Raw genomic sequence first — 16,909 nt, forward strand, 5'->3', positions numbered from 1 at the left:
GTCTTTTAAATGAAACAAAAAAACAATGTGACTTGTAATATTTGGGTATTGTATAAACTTTTGACTTTTTCGGACATGGTTTTGACACTACAGCTTTCATTTTATCCCTCCAAATTCCCAGTCATGTGTTGCATCACACTGTTGCAATTGAAATTGACCTTAAACTGCTCGAGCCTCTTCTCCCATTCTCAAGCGATCTAATTATTGCGTCACATTGTACTCAACCTCTACCTCATGTGCAGCGAGGCAGTGAACAGAAATACGTGTCTGAGTTGGCAGCGGCAGGGACTGTTTTTAATTGAAGATGTGAGAGAGGTCTATGGGACAGCCCCAGGCCACAAAGGGGGGCACACAGGGGGTGCAGGAGAGGGGTTTGTGTGGGCGCATTCCTCCCCAGTCTTTAAACTAGATCCTCTCAGACTGATAGACGGACCCACTCTGCCACCGAGACGCTTTCAACCTGGGCTAGCGCTGCCCCGGGCCCAGACCGAGGATTTCAGCGGCGTACTCACATTACAGCATGAATTTTAATGAAACAAGTCACTCTTTTTTTCTTTTTTTTTAGATGTGGGTCGACAGAAATGTACAGAAGAAAGTGGATTGTGGCTTTTAAAGTTGGTCAAAAGAAGCCCAAATTATTATTATGAGACAAGTTAATGTGGTAATAAAGGAAGGAAGAAAGTGACCCACCTAAGACTGACATTTTTAGCTCTAAAGGCTTCGTAATTGCATCTGTAACATCCCCGTGCCTCTTAACCCTTCATCTGCCCACGTTTTTTGTTTCCTGGACAGAAAATGACTGTGTGTTTTAGCCGTAGCCTCAGTGTTTGAAGGGTTTTGAAGTTTCTCTTTTCGGCACTAAGAGAGCTCAAGTGCTCACAGATGTGGTCGAGGCCACCCCACTTACTGCAGCACTTAAATCACTGGAGTCGTCTTGATGTGTATTTGTGAATGCATGCTACGACCGAACCAGGATTAAAACAACTGTATACCCGACAATAATCTCAGTTTAAATGGGTTCTACGCCTCGACAGAGCAGATCTAAACAAAGACCAAGAGCGCCAGGTTCCTGCTGTGGAACTAAACCAGAGCTAGGGCTGGGTACCATTACTTTCCCCCCCTGATACCAGCACTTTAAAGGGACAAGATGCAAGTCATTTTTTACTCACTACTCCCTCCTCAGGTCTTACGCGTAACTGCAGCCTCTATATTAAGCTCGTGCATGACGGCACTTCGACCCGAATTAACACATTTTTGAGTGACAGTGCAGGATTTTAGAGGCAGTTGTGGTGAACAGGTCTGGGCTCAATCTACACATTAGGACATGGCTGGAACATGTAGGGGAGGAAAATACATATTTTTTCTGTATAGTCCCTTTTAACAATACTTGGGTTACGATGCTGATACTTGAATGCTTTTTTGATATCTATACTACTATATTTATCATCTAAAACCAGATGACAGAACAACAATGTTAACTTATTCCATTAAAAAAAAATCTGAAGTTCGATATATTGAGGCAGGAAAATATTGTGATAAATGATCTTATTGAAGACCTTTTAATGCCACAGAAACACGATAAACCACAATAAAAATGAAATACAGTAAAGCTCAACTTACTTTGGGTAAAAGAAAAATAAAGTACTACATTTTAAAAATGTGGAAAAATTATTAATATTGAGGTCAAAGATGTATCTGTCATTTATTGAACTGTATCGATAAGTTGATACAGTAATTATTGTGACTGCCCTATTTAATACTAAACTTTTGAAATGTTAGTAAGTCTTAAACCTGTGCGGCCTTTTATTAGAGAATAAAACGAGGTGTCCGAGAGGGTCAGAACTTTTACCATTAGTGCCGGACATTGTGCTATTCTGACCGTTTAAGTTTGGAGCCACATCAAGAGGGAAAAGTAACCTCTGCTGTGCGTCAAACTGGGGATATTCAAGCCAAAACATACATTTTTCTCTGTATCACTTTGTCTCAACAGAGGTTTAGATGTGATCAATCTACTCAAACTAAGTAACCCTGTTCTCCTCTCGCCCTCAGGTCTCGATGCGGAGCTGTACTACGTCCGGGACGACATGGTGAATAACTACGCCCTCTCCTTCACTCTGCCGGTGCCCAGTGACACCAACAGCCTGCACTTCACCTGGCACTCCAAAGCTAAGGTAACATCCCACACCGCCCCGTCTGTCTGTCCAGATGAATTTAGGCGAGACACTGCAGTTGTTACTATAATTACTTTATCGACTTATCGTTCAATAAATAACACTATTAGGACAAAGGTTTGCTGTCATTTTTATGGTTTAGAGTTGTCTCTGTTTTATGGTTTTATGGTTTACTCTATCTAGTATCAATAATAACGTTTATTGCGATATTTTCCTGCCTCAATATATCGAACTTATCGTGACAGGCCTAACTGCAGAGGAATAGGGAATATATATATGAAATTTTTGCTGTAGACTGATATAAATATGAGAAATAGTATATATTGCAGGTCTTCTGTCATTTTATGTTAAGGCATTTTTCGAAATAATGGATCGAGCCACGTTAACCTCTTAACCCCCACCCGAACCGAGCACATTTTCTCCCGCTCAGCATTACCTAAATCTAAAAGCTTCTTGAAAAAGCGTCAAAATGGCGGCGGAAACAAGGTGTAAATGAGAATGAAAATGCAACAAAAAGTTACAAAAATGCATTAAAAAAAAAACATGGCAAAGTGACGGCAACAACGCAAGGAAAAATATTAGATCAGTTTTGTAGGTCTTTCAAATCAGGCGTTACACTGGCCTGTAGGCTGTGAGCTCCAGTCAAGAAGGTTTTTATATTTGAGTCAAGTTGAGAAAGAGGTTATATTTAATATTTAACTGATAAAGAGATGCGACTACAGGGTTAGCCGGCTTTATATGATAAGGTGGACACTGGATGTTGTTTTTGCTGAGGACATTGTGTTACAGCAACCTTTTAAAATGACCATCCTATTCCATTGTAATGTCTTCCAGCTCTATTGTTTACAAGTGAGAAAATCTGAAAAAATGTAAAAATTGCCGTTCAAAGCTCAATAAATCAGGCTATGAATTGGGTGTAAAAAAAAAACTCTGTAAAAACGTTTAAATTATAAGTACAATACTGGAAAGTTGGAAAGTCTGCTGGAGCTACTAAAGTGATAGTGTCACAAGTGTAAAGAAAACCCGAGTAATTTCCTGGAAAACTGAGGCGCTACTTGACAAATCGTCATAAAATAAGCATCACAAAGGTTTTTTTTTTTCTTTTTCTTTTTTTTTTTAAATCCGACATCAATACTAAGATGTCAAGGGAGAAAACTAGCTTAAAATTTCAATCAGTGTTTCCACCTGCCGTGTCTCACCTTTTAGAAGTGCTGCTGTGGTTAAAATCCTCAAGGTACTGATTTTTCGATGTCTCCACAGGTCGAGTACAGACTGGGATACCAAGTGGAAAATCCTATGGCCATGAACGCACCGCAGAGCAACGTCTCCAGCCAGGGAGAGCTCCCCCGCGTACCGTCTGGTTTGTCCATTTCTGCCATTTTTACTCTATCTAAGCATTCCTTTTTGGCACTGTGTTAGTTTAGTGCTCTTTGTGCGATATGGTATGAGCCGTCTGTAATGTCTTTGCTGGTGTCTCCTGCAGTGTTCAGAGTGGACCTGTTCTGCTCGGGGAAGGTGGACGGGGAGGCGGTGGTGACTGTGCAGCTCAACCTCACGGTCCACGCGAACAACTACACAGTGCTCAACTTCAAGAGGAGGAAAATGTGCTACAAGAGTGAGTCCCACAAAACACGGCGATGATGAGCTTGTGATGAGCCACAGTCGAGCTTTGTTTGAGCAGGGTTTCCACAGGGCCATTAGAAAGCAAGTCATTAAACCCAATTATGCCAAAATTAAGGCCTTAAAAGTCATTAAAGCAGTACTAAGTAACTTGTTTACCTTAATAAATCCTTTCCGTAGTCCCTCTAGGGATAATACAAGTGTTAATGGGATGATTGGCAGGTCTTTCATCTCCCCCTGGTGTCTCTGGCCAGAAAACCACAATTGCCACTTCCCTGGACCGGAGCAACCATTGCATAATAGAATTACGAAGAAGGGCTAGCATCACTTAAAGGAATAGGCCACTGTTTTTACATACTGAGATATGTTCTTACCTTTACTTAAACGAGTTCTTTTGTACCTGTCTGGTTTTCACCCGTGCCTTCAATCACGTAAACACAGCACAGACGGCGTTAACATTTAGCCTCTCCTCTATAGTTTCAAACGAGGTCAAGATAGAAGCTACCAAGCTCTTCCACGTTTTCCCCATTTATACATGGTTAGAATAGAATAGAATAGAATAGAATAGAATAGAATAGAATAGAATAGAATTTTATTGTCTACCAAGGTAGAATTTCATCTTTGGCTCACCGACACACAGAAATACAAGACTGTGGACAATACAAACATGCCCAATAAAAAAATATAACAAAAACACATATATAAGAACAGTTCATTTCTGTGGCAATTGTTTTCAGGTTGCTGCTTCATTCAGAATTCCCACAGCACAGGGGACAAAAGATTTCTTAAACACAGCCTTTTTAGCCAGTGGGACTCTGTATCGCCTCCTAGAGTTCAGAAGCTAAAACTGAGGGTTCAGAGGGTTACACTATAAAGTACAGTTACACAAATTTAAACTGTTGATTTTCTAAGCGGATAAAAAGGGGCACTATATTGTAGGCGTAATAATTCCAGGAGTAGTTCGGCGTCCTCACAGTAAAGTGAAGATATTACTGCGCGGGTGTCGAAGTGCTCCTAATATATTATTACGCCTTACAATATAGTACCCCTTTTTATACGCTTAGAAAATCAACATGTTTAATTTTGTGTAACTATACTTGGACATCTTTGGTCTTTCTGAGTGACTGAGCACATGCGTAAAGACCAGACAGGTACACATCATCGTCTAAGCTCAGGTAAGAACATATCTCAGTTTGCAAAAACAGTGGCCTGTTCCTTTAAATATCCAACTTTTCCTTCATTCCTATGTTTGATTGATTGATTGATTGATTGAATATTTTATTTTGAGCTACACAAAACAGACACAAAAGCGAGAAAAACTTTAATAATAATTACAAAAAAACAGTATTCTAGCTCGAAAAGGAGTGGGAAGAAGACAAGCTTATTAACTCCCACCCCCTATTCACTTCAATAATAATAATGTGGTTGCAATAACAACATATGGTTACATATTTACAGCAAAATGTTCAATAAGATGTTAACATATCTTTAGAAGTAATGAATGAATAGAATTATTTTGTATTTGGACACTGAAATTGCAGTAAAAAGGATTAAAGTCGGCTTTAACTCTGACTGCAAAATGTCCTTTGAGTTAAACGTCAAATTAAACATCCGCTTAAATTGGACATCTGAAAGCCAAGTGTGTATCAATAAGTCTTTTGTGCTGTATTTCCATTCATTATCAGTGATGAACGTCTTGTTTTTCTGCTGTTTCTTTTCAGAGATAGATCCCGATCCAAACCGTTCCACTCTCCCAAACAACACACTGCCAAGACCTGACTGTAAGTGCTCCTCTACCTACCCCCTAAAAAACTACTCTTTATTTATTAGAGACGAGCGCCAGTTGATCTGCCCCAGCTGCTTGTCCTCCTGCAACTTAAACAACCAAGAGGGTCCGAGTTTCGTTTCGGGACAGGGTCATCCTCCCCCCAACGGTCCCGTGTGTGTGTGGAGTGTCTGCGATTTATTCACGCTCCCTCCAAGCCCTCTGCCCGGGAACAAAGTGCCATTAGCGGGGCCGTCTTTATGCTTGGGTAGGCCTAAGGAACCTGGGGCCCTCGGAGGTTCCTGTATTAGTTGAAGGTAATGAGAAACGCTTTCAAACACGGGGCAGTAAGAAAAGCCTGTCCCGCTCCAGGCCTCCACTAAACCCGTACAGGACCTCATCAGACACTGGTGTTTGTGCGAGTTTAGACGCTATGTTTAGATTTAGGAGATGGTGAATGTGTGGAGCTCATTGTGTGAAGTCTCTGGTTTCCAATTTAAATGTTCTGAAAGACGACAATTAACCTTTTACCCCCCGCCTTAACCGAGCACATTCTCTCCAGTTCGGCTTTACCCAAATCTAATTTAGCTTCTCAACTGTGGAGCATCTGTGTAATGTCTTATTGTAACTTTTTTGTCACTTATTTGAAGCGTTTTTGCTGTGTTTTCTGTTTTTTTTTGTTGCTTTTTTGTCATGTTTTTGTTGCTCTTGTCACTCTTTTCTCACTTTTGTTTTGAATTATTGTTGCTGTTTCGGCACGATTTTGTCTCTCTTTTGCTGCGTCTTTGTTGCTTGTTTGTCACTTTTTTGTCGCTCTTTTGTGGCTTTTTTCATTGCTTTTCTGTCGTGTTTTCGTCAACTTTTTGTTGTGTTTTTGTCACTCTTTTGTTGCTTTTTTATCACTTTTTTTCTGTGCTTTTCCGTCGTGTTTTCGTCAAATTTTTGTTGTGTTTTTGTCACTCTTTTGTTGCTTTTGTATCACTTTTTTCTGTGCTTTTCCGTCGTGTTTTCGTCAAATTTCTGTTGCGTTTTTATTTTGCTATTGTTGCTTTTCTGGTACGTTTTTGTTGCGTTTTCATAATCCTCGTTATTTTGACACTTTTCAAGAAGCTTTTAGATTTGCGTAAAGCCAAACTGGTTATGAGGTTAAAGGGGCTCGATGTAAGTTAGTCATTTTATGCTCACTACTGCCACCTCAGGTTTTATGCGTAACTGCAGGTTCTATATTAAACTCGTGCATGACGGCACTTCGGTGACAGCGCAGGATTTTAGAGGCAGTTGTGGTGAACAGGTCTGAGCTCATTCTACACATTAGGACATGGCTGGAACATGTAGGGGGGGCATTTTCTGAAATTACATTTTAGAATCTTGAAAACGAGGTAATTCATCGCATGGCAATGTATTGTATTAAATTACGAGTTACTGAAGAACGGCCACTAGCAACATGTTACAGAAAGGTTGGAAATACTGGGTCCGGCTACCGTATTTTCCGGACTATAAGTCGCACTTCTTTTCATAGTTTGGCGAGGGGTGCGTTTTATACTCCGGAGCGACAAATGTGTGATTTCCCCCCCCATTTTTTGAATTCAAAATACTTTCACATGCCGCTAGAGGGCACTGTAGCAACTGAAAGAAAGTTAGGAGTGAGCGAGAGAGCGGAGGTTACTGCAATGAAGTAAACAAAACAAGCTAATCACAGGCTAAAAGCTAGATGGCCACAGCTAGAGGTACGAGTTTGCAGAGGAGAGCTTAAAAACATGCTGTTGGGAGAGGCTGGTCAACGGTGAAGTTACATCTCCGTGCCCAGGTAGTTACCAAGGCGATTGATTTGGGGTTTTGCGAGTTTGGTATGTTCTTCATGCTATAGCATAGTTACAGTATCTGAACTGTTTGTGATGTTACCAGACAGATATTTGGTTCTTTGTTTATGCTTCATTTTATTAACCACCAATGAGTTTGTTTTGTTTGTTTGTTTGTTTGTTTGTTTGTATACTTTATTGTCCCCGTAGGGAAATTTGTCCTCTGCATTTAACCCATCCTTCGATGCCGCGATGTTTCGTTAGCAAACCGTATGACTATTCTGCCTATTGTTTTTTCTTCATTAGGCAATGTTTGACTAGTGCGTCTTATACTCCGGTGCAACTTGTCTGTTTTTTTCTTGTTAATTCCAAATTTTTTGGCTGGTGCGTCTTATACTCCGGAGCGACGTATAGTCCGGAAAATACGGTATACATCACGTCACAGATGCTTCTTCCCTCTGCTGGTGTTATGTTAAACTACATTAATAACGTGTTCGATACTAGGGGTCTTTATACTGCTGAATATCAAGGCACAGGTGTCCTAAAACTCTAGTATAGGAATTTTATTGACCCTGATTAACGTTTGTATTTATTTGTTTGTTTTCCCAGTAGACGTGACGACCCCCACCACCTCCACCCAGGTCTTCTACATCAGCGTGAGCGTGTGCTGCATCGTCATCTTCCTGGTGGCCATTATTCTGGCCATTCTGCACCTGCACAGCATGAAGAGGGTCGAGATGGAGGACAGGTGCGTCACACTTTCGTACTGCAGATAAGCTCCAATATGGGTCACCTCCGTTTTGAAGCAAGTTTAAACATGCGCTTGGAAATGCTTAGTCTAGTGAAATCCAACGGCTCAAGGCCTCGGGGAAATCTGTGATTTATATTTGAGTGAATTCAGATCACATCCTGCCTCACTTTTCAACATGTTTGTTACAGTTACAGCTTCATCTTGCTTAAGACGTTTGTGTTAGTGTTAGTTGTATGTTATAGTATATGCAGAGAATCTAACGTATGTTTCTCTCAAACTGCAAAAAGACAATAGCCAATAATCACGTGCAATATCGTACATACAAACAATATGTGGATACAAATGAACTACTAATTGTGGTTAGATATACTTTTCAAGTAGCCTGAGATCTACCAGTTCAGTGTCAACATCTTGATCCCGCATACATCATTTTCCTTATGTAGTAACTAACCTTACAACAAGTTTTCTTATTGTCACACAAACACTAGACGTCACAAACCCTTCTTCTCAAACACACGCAGACAAGCTCCTCTCACATTGGCCAGTTTGCTGTGTAGCACAAATACACACACACCAATCTGCATAACTGTCCTTAAAGGTACTATACAGATTTTAAAAATGTTAAAACTATGTATTTTCTCCCCCTACATGTTCCAACAATGTCCTAATATGTAGAATGAGCCCAGACCTATTCACCAACTGCCTCTAAAATCCTGCACTGTCACTCAAAAACGTGTCACTTCGGGTCCGAATTGCCGTCATGCACGAGCTTGATATAGAAGGTGCAGTTACACGTATGACCTGAGGTGGCTGTAGTGAGTATAAAATGGCAAACTTGCACCTAGCCCCTTTAATATGAGCCAAACAGAAAAATAAGCCAAATACATTAAATTCACACTTTTCTTTTCATTTTACAGCTATAGAGGATATGGGGAATATGAAAAGAACTCAATTAGGAGTTGTTTTTAAGTACTTGTATCATCAGTAAAACAGATTTGTATCTTCTGTCTCCACTCAGCGGTGAAAAGTGGGCGGGGCAAACATGCACCTGTTCACTGTATCGTCTCTGAGTCCACACAAGTCTGATAAAACACTGCCTAGAACAAGCTGCTCTGTGGAGGAGATGACACTCGGTTTATTGCGCTGGACGCCACGAGTATGCACATGTAGTGACAGTGATGCGTTGATTTTGCAGAGTTTTTTTAATCTTTCTCTTTACCCCAACCCCTCAAGGTCGACTTGGGATCAGTTTGCGGCCTACCAGTAGACCGTGATCGACTGGTTTGGCACCCCTGATTTACCCTCCATAGTGGCTTCTCCTCTCTTAGAAAACAGCTGTCGAACATGTTTTATGTAGCTCACATATTCCAGAACCCCTTCTTGTTTAAGGGCGCCATAAACGTGTAAAAAGTTAACACAACACAACATTTCACAACATTTTAAAAGGATATAATACAAGCATTTATTTTAGTAGATATTTTTATTGTTGGAAAGAATACCTGAACGGTCAAACATGTTGAGTCAGCCAAAGATGAGATTTAAATGGGTTACATCCTCATCCAAATCCATTATTAGATTAGCCACTGCAAAAAGTAAAAACTGTGTGTAGTTGGTCATTTGGAGCATGGATTGTTTTGTGCAGAAGTGAAAAGATACAGTACCACAGTTTGAGGAGCACTTTTTTTCTTGAATGTATTGTTATTGTTCACAATGATATGACGATGTTTTTCCCCCTTGTGTTCTTCAGTGTGAGTGACAGCGGGAGCTCCCAGGGCCTGTCTCAACCCTCCACTCAGACCACGCAGTACCTCAGAGCGGACACCCCCAACAACGTCGCCCCAGTCACCAGTAAGAAACATCTCTAACATGTCTACTCCAAGAACGGCAGTATTTACTTAAAACAGGCAATTTAATAAGAGCAGGAACATTGGGGTGTAAATTTAGATTCTTGATTTGCTTTCTCGTGGATCTGCATGCCGGTCCAAATGTGATAATAAACCGTGAATGCACTAATTTGATAAAGTGGTGTCATGAGATTGAGAGGAACACACAGGCTTCAACAACAACGCTATTTTTGTGACATGTTACTGCCCCAGATAACTATCATGCATCCAGAGCTCAAATGTTTTGGGACTTGTGTATTCTTCAGAGGTATTAGGATTGAGATTAACAAAATAGTTCACGGATCGCATTTAAACTCTTTAGCAGCTTGAAAATATTGGATGCTAACCAACAATTGTGCTTGTTCATAGAGGTCTTAGAGTTTGCAGGTTTTCAGATCAGAGGCTTTGCATATTTTAAATCTACACAGAATCACAACATTCAGCATTGCAAATTGATGGACAAATCAATAAATAACATTGCAGACTGCTGTTTCCATGTTGCTATGTTATGACATCACACGCAAAACCTTTATTGTTGGAGAATAAACAATGGTGTCCGAGAGGATAGATGAAAGATGGGCAGGAGTCTGGATGTCTTATGCAGGAAAGCTTCTCCTGCATAAAAGATCCAGGCTCCTGGACTCCCGATTTACCATCAGTGCGGGACCCAGAGAAATGAAATCGAGACATTACACTCGTCTTACCATTCTCTCTATGCTTCCACTGGAAGAGGGATAAATGCCTTCTGTTAAGCGTCATACTGATGTGCAAGCAGAACATTTGGTGTCTGAGGGCAGGCGGCTGAGCACCAGAGATAGTACAGAGATAGCGCGACAGTACAGCATGACCCAATATGATATTATTATTTTCTGTAATATCTAGTAAACTGCACTCTTTGAATGTTTCCTTTTGCTGGGGACTGTAGTAGTAGTAGTAGTAGTAGTTGTTGTAGTAGTAGTAGTTTATTCGGTCAGTTCATTCCTTTAAACGTGAAAACATTTCCAATTCTTTGTGTACAACATGACCGAAAGGGTTTAGGCTGAAGTGAAAACTTATAACGCCTAACCCAGTTTACAGACTTCCACGAGAGAAAAAAAACAAAACACAAACATTAATAATGAACAATATCAAGTGTCAAACAGAAGAGAAATAAGCATGCATCTGTCATAGGCAATTTAAAGGTGCTAGATGCAAGTTAGCCATTTTATACTCACTACTGCAACCTCAGGTCATACGTGTAACTGCAGCTTCTATATTAAGCTCGTGCATGACAGCACTTCTGACCCAAATTAACACCTTTCTGAGTGACAGTGCAGGATTTTAGAGGCAATTGTGGTCAGGTCTGGGCTCATCTGCACCATAGGACATTGGAACATGTAGGGGGAGGAAAATATATAGTAGTATAGTATAGTCTCTTTAATGTATTATGGTAAATGGTAAATGGACTCAACTTATATAGCGCTTTTCTACCTTTATCAGGCCCAAAGCACTTTACAGTAAGGAACCAGTCACCCATCCATGCTCTCATATATACACCAGTGTATGCAGACACTGGAGGCAAGCAGGGTGAAGTGTCTTGCCCAAGGACACAACGACAATGTGCATTTTGCGGGAGCTGGGAATCGAACCCACGACCCACTCTACCAACTGCGCCACCGTCACCCATTTTTAAATAAATAACAATATTCACAAACCGGGCAGTGGATCCGTTGTGCTGTATCTGGTAAATTTCTAAAACAGCTCCATAGGCTGTTTACCTACATTCACCAAAACATCTTCCGAAAATCGTGGATGGAAACGACTGCGATCTTTTGACCAGAGGTTCTCAAACTTTTCACAGCAAGTTCCATCTCATAGCCTGGATCGAGATCGAATCAGGACTAACCCGGATCTAAAAACAGTCTAATATAGAACTAAATTATGTGTAAACTCGGTGTAAGCCATGTCTAAACGATATAACTTTTTTCTCCATTAAAATTTTGAGTTGCTGAATAAAGTCGCACGCTTGATTGTGACAAAATGTAAGTTCCTTAGCCCATAGCAGTGTGAGAATAGGTGGGTTTCGGCTGCACTGCCAGTCTAATAATAGGCCCTTTCTGCCTGGGACCAATAATTAACTTGACAAAAAGCACGTTTCTGAAAGCTAGAAGTTGTTTTAGCGTGGTTGGCTGGCACCTACTGTAATTGTGGGCAGGTCTGCACTGTATTAAGCCCAGGGAGACATAATCTGGCACGGCTTGCAAGAAAATCCTCGCCCCGTATGAGTTTATGATATCTAAAGGTTGCGTGCGAAAAGTGAAATCTTCCAAGTTGTAACTGTATAGCATTATGTAAGAACGCTCATAACTAAACGCCAGATCCAAAAGCATGTAATTATTTTTAACTTAAGCTCTACGCAGTAAAACGTACTATAGCTGGGAAGTTTCAATCCGTTATAGCGACATTAGCTTTATTTTTTTATAGTATAGGATAATGGCTTGATCACTGATTTACTGCTATCACAAGACTAGTCATGATCTTTCCACTTAAATACTTTTCACACAACAATGCCAGCTTTGACCCACTTTGTTATGAAATGATTTGGACTTTATTGAATTTCCATTATGGGACAGAGGCTATGGAAAGGCTGTAAGACTTCAGTTTTAGTGGCACAGTTTGCAGAGTGGTGTAGAACTTGGTTAGGTTCTCAGTCAGGCCTGTTCATATAGAGTTCAACCTAGTTCTAGCTCGAGTTTAGTGTAAGGGAGAAATTAATTGTGGGTGTGGAGTTTGAGGCACAAGACGTGTTTATCCCTGCCTTCAACCTGGAGTGTCAGCCAGAACACTTCTTTTAAGCCAGGACCACTTGTATGATGGGGTATCAGTTTTGGAGCAGGACACAGAGTAGCTTTGTTTGGATTATAATAAGGAATCACAGTTGACAGTAAAATCTTCCCATTTACAAGTGTCGAAGGTTGATTGGTGAGAGTGTGGTTTTCTGTAACACAGTTGGAAGGGGGAAAAAGCACAATTCAAATCATCAAACATTCATCACAAGTACAAAGAAAGGTCGGCAACGGTTGTTGGCTCTGATGCAATAGAGTCCAGGATCGTTATGTCGCTAAGCACCATGGGGTTTGCAGCAATAAAAAACTAATGGAGATTTTAAAAGGTAAAGTTCTTGATTTATTGATCACATTAAAAGAGAAGAGAGAAGATGAGCTTTTATTTGTATATAGCGCCCTTCAAAGTCACAAAGCGCTTTACATGAGACAATTTTACATCCACTCCTCACTCGGTGGCAGTAAGATGCGTAAGTAGCTTCAGTTTCTCCTGGGGAACTGACAGAAGCGCTGTTGCAACTGCACACATCTGCACCACCATCATTTCACGCACAGACATCATTCTTCCTGGCCTATTGTACATGTTTTTAGTGGTAGGGGAAACCGGAGTACCAGGAGGAAACCTACGCAGACATGGGGAGAACAAGCAAACTCCTCACAGAAAGGCCCCGTCCAGGTGGGAATCGAACACGAAGGTCCCGACAACACTTGGACACAACGACGATGTATTAGATGTATTTACCAGTAGTGACTCATAGGACTGAAACATATATCTTTGTCGTATCGATATATGAACATTCAAGATATTAATATTGAACAAGCAACGATATATCGTCTCCCCTTCCCTTGTTGGGGCCACAGCCTGTTAGACTGTGGCAGGGATGTTAGAGTGTGAGCTTACCATTTGACCCATCCTTTGGAACAGTAGGTGGCGGTAATGCCCTAACATTTGGTGGCAAACTCCTGGAATAATCCCTAAGAAGAAGGAGAACGATATATCATTATCGTATTGATATCGAGACATAAACATTAAAATCGAAAAAGCAGGACATAAACAATACAGATTTTCATCATGGAAACTGCACTCTTTTGTATTATGTTTTTTTTTTTTTCTGAAAAACGCCCGGTTTTAACCTAACCCATAGTTATATTGTATCGTATCGATATCGACATATCTGGAATAAGATATGAAATGTTGTCCATATCGTTCAGCCCTAGTGACTCGGAGTTGTTCCAAGGCCTTTTTATTCAGTTTTTATACTGTTTTTTTTTTAGCTAATGTTGGTCTATAGAAAATGTTTGCCCGGACCTACAACCTGCAAACATCTCCATGGTAACAGTGAATTTTCTCAAACCATCCCTGCCTTCAAGCTGGAGTGTCAGCCAGAACACTTCTTAAACCAGGACAACTAGTTTTGAAGCCTGGAGCAGGACACAGAGTAGCTTTGTTTGGATTATAATAAGGAATCACAGCTGACAGTAAAATCTTCACTTTACAAGTGTCAAAGGTTGATTTGTGAGAGTGTGGTTTTCTGTAACACAGATAGAAAGGGGGAAAGCGCAATTCAATCTATGTCAGAAAGAAAACATTAATCATACGTACAAAGGGACAGTAACAAGGCACAAAAGAAAGGTCGGCAACGGCTGTTAGCCTTCATCTGATGTAATAATAGGTAGCCTAAGCGCTAACAAAACACATTAAACAATAGAGTTCGGGAATGTGATGTCATAAAATGCGAAATGGCGGATCTCCATGGTAACTCTATACAGACAACTTGCATGGTCATGGTCAGTCATCACTTTTGACAAGAAAATCTCTTTTATTTTTTATTTTATTCTTTATTTTTTGGACAAGAAAATCACTTTTTGTACAGATTACAGGTTCAACAAACGGCTCCAAGCCAGTTTAGGATTATTTTGCAGGTTACCATGGCGACTGGAAGATGAGCCTGAACAGGAAAAAAAAGAATGTTACCAATAAAACTATTATACTATTTAACTTTTGCACATGTGAGACCCAGTTTAGTGCGAGTATCGCCTAGTTTATGACATGGTTGATACGTGTTAATATGGATAACCAAAACAAAGTGGCATCGGGTTGCTCTTACTGGGCCTCGTCTGTGGTTATCGTTGGTGTTGTGGCGCCCCCTTGTGGTTGTGGATGATACGTGTCACATCTGTGCGTTTGTTTAACCCTCTTTTGCCCTCTTGTACGTCTGCATTTGTGATTGTTTTGTTGTTGTTTTTTTTCCTGCCATAATTCACTCTGTTTAATCCACCGCTGTCTGACCTCCCTCACCTCTTCCTCTCCATCAGACAATCACCCTGGCTCTGCACCCATTCTCCAGCTCGCTGCCTCCTCCTTCCAAAACCCCGGTGCCCCCACTCACGAGCCCAAAAGTAAGTGTGCGTCAGGTCTCAAAAGAAAGAAGCGATGTTAGCTTTACGACTTGATTCAAGCTTGCATGTTCCACCGTTTCATTGGTTCTGGAATTTATGTTTTCAAATTTCACTCGGAAGCAGAAATAAGGGAAAAAACTGTCCGACATTTTTTTTATTTTTGACATTTTTAATCTACATCTGTTCATATTAACTGCTTTATACTAACACTCTGCCACCCTGTCGGCTTTCAATGTTGTCTACAATGTGTACAAACCTGACTCAAGTAAAAATGTACAATGGGAGGATATGATTATAGCATGTGTGAAGTTTTATTTGTAACCACTAGGAGGCAACCTTGGTCTTTCTCATTGTTTTCTGCTATTGTGCACTTTCACCAATGCATCTGTCTGCCTAAGAATTAAAGTAAATGTAGTGTGGGACACTTCATTGGGTAAACCTCTTAACCCCCACCTGAACCGAGCACATTTTCTCCAGTTTGGCCTTACCCAAATCTAAAAGTTTCTTGAAAAAAGTGTCAAAATGGCAGCAACAATGAGGGGAACACGAGGATAAAATGTAACAAAAGAGGCACAAAAAAGTGATGAAAATGCAACAAAAGAGGCACAAAAAAGTGATGAAAATGCAACAAAAGAGCAACAAAAATGCGATGAGAACTAACAAAAAAGCTATGAAAGAAAAAGTCAAAAAAGTGACAACAACACGAGGGAAAAAGGTCTGTTGAAATTAGTTTTCCAGGTCTTAGCTTTCAAATGAGGCACTGCACTGCCCTATAGAGAGTGCCGGTCATAAAAAATCCCATGTATTTTTAGCGTTGACTTTTCGAAAAAGTAAATTATTAAGAGGTTAATGGCACGACACCGGCTAATCAGCTATGTGCTACGAAGGTTCTGTATTTTATATATTGAAAAAACTGAATATAGAATACAAAAACATCTGTTAATACTGTACAAAAATATATATATATATATATATATATATATAAATATATATAAAAAAGTATTTGGCCAAAATCCAATAGAATGTCTATGTAAAACTGACCAAATCCTTTTTTTCCCCACTGTATATACATACATACATAAGACTGTAAATATATGTGTGTAGAAATAAATACATACTATTTCCGTTCATTCATACTGTGTTGGCTTGGCGGTTTAATTGTGGTTGCATAACATCACTTTTGAATGAAATAAATAAATAAAATGAAATGTGCTTACTACCAACACTTGCGCCGGTATTTTACAAGAAAGAAACAAGCAATACTTGAAAATACGACAAAATTACTCAGTTTATAACGTTTTAGACAAATCTTCAATTTGTATGTTTCATGTCCGTGAGTTGGCACATAGCTGATAAGCCGGCGCCGTGATGTTAAACTCTTAATAGATGACTTTTTAGAAAAGTCAATGCTGTTCCCATATGTTGGACCCCGACACGGGACCGGGAGTGGGTGAGACTTTTGTGCTCTATAGGCTGTAACCTTTTATATTTGGGTAACACTGAACTGGAGAAACTTGGTTAAAGAGGTTAATATTTCAGAATCGAAATAAACATGTAAGCTGTTAATTTTATTCTGGTTTGATCACTGCAGCAGAGTTGACCTGCTCCGGAACAGGTTTAGATCTGGTCTTTGTGTCTATTATATTCTTTCTTGATAAAACCAGTGCTATAGTTTGAGTTTATTGACCGTATTGACCC

The 16,909-nt window shown here is 40.1% G+C and overlaps 1 protein-coding gene across 2 annotated transcripts in view; it reads left to right on the forward strand.

The window, feature by feature from the left end:
* The window catches only part of ryk (receptor like tyrosine kinase), a 66,968-nt gene that overhangs the window by 26,290 nt on the left and 23,769 nt on the right, over positions 1 to 16,909 (forward strand). Inside the window, exons 2-8 of one of the 2 annotated variants that reach the window (XM_079574923.1) lie at positions 2,050 to 2,171; positions 3,432 to 3,531; positions 3,655 to 3,786; positions 5,513 to 5,572; positions 7,965 to 8,103; positions 9,854 to 9,954; positions 15,128 to 15,211. In XM_079574923.1, the coding sequence (XP_079431049.1) occupies positions 2,050 to 2,171; positions 3,432 to 3,531; positions 3,655 to 3,786; positions 5,513 to 5,572; positions 7,965 to 8,103; positions 9,854 to 9,954; positions 15,128 to 15,211 (738 nt within the window). The remainder of the gene's footprint in view (positions 1 to 2,049; positions 2,172 to 3,431; positions 3,532 to 3,654; positions 3,787 to 5,512; positions 5,573 to 7,964; positions 8,104 to 9,853; positions 9,955 to 15,127; positions 15,212 to 16,909) is intronic. The other variant, XM_079574924.1, reaches the window with a different exon arrangement.

This window comes from Gobius niger, assembly GCF_951799975.1.
Source record: "Gobius niger genome assembly, chromosome: 17".
Classification (NCBI taxonomy): Eukaryota; Metazoa; Chordata; class Actinopteri; order Gobiiformes; family Gobiidae; genus Gobius; species Gobius niger.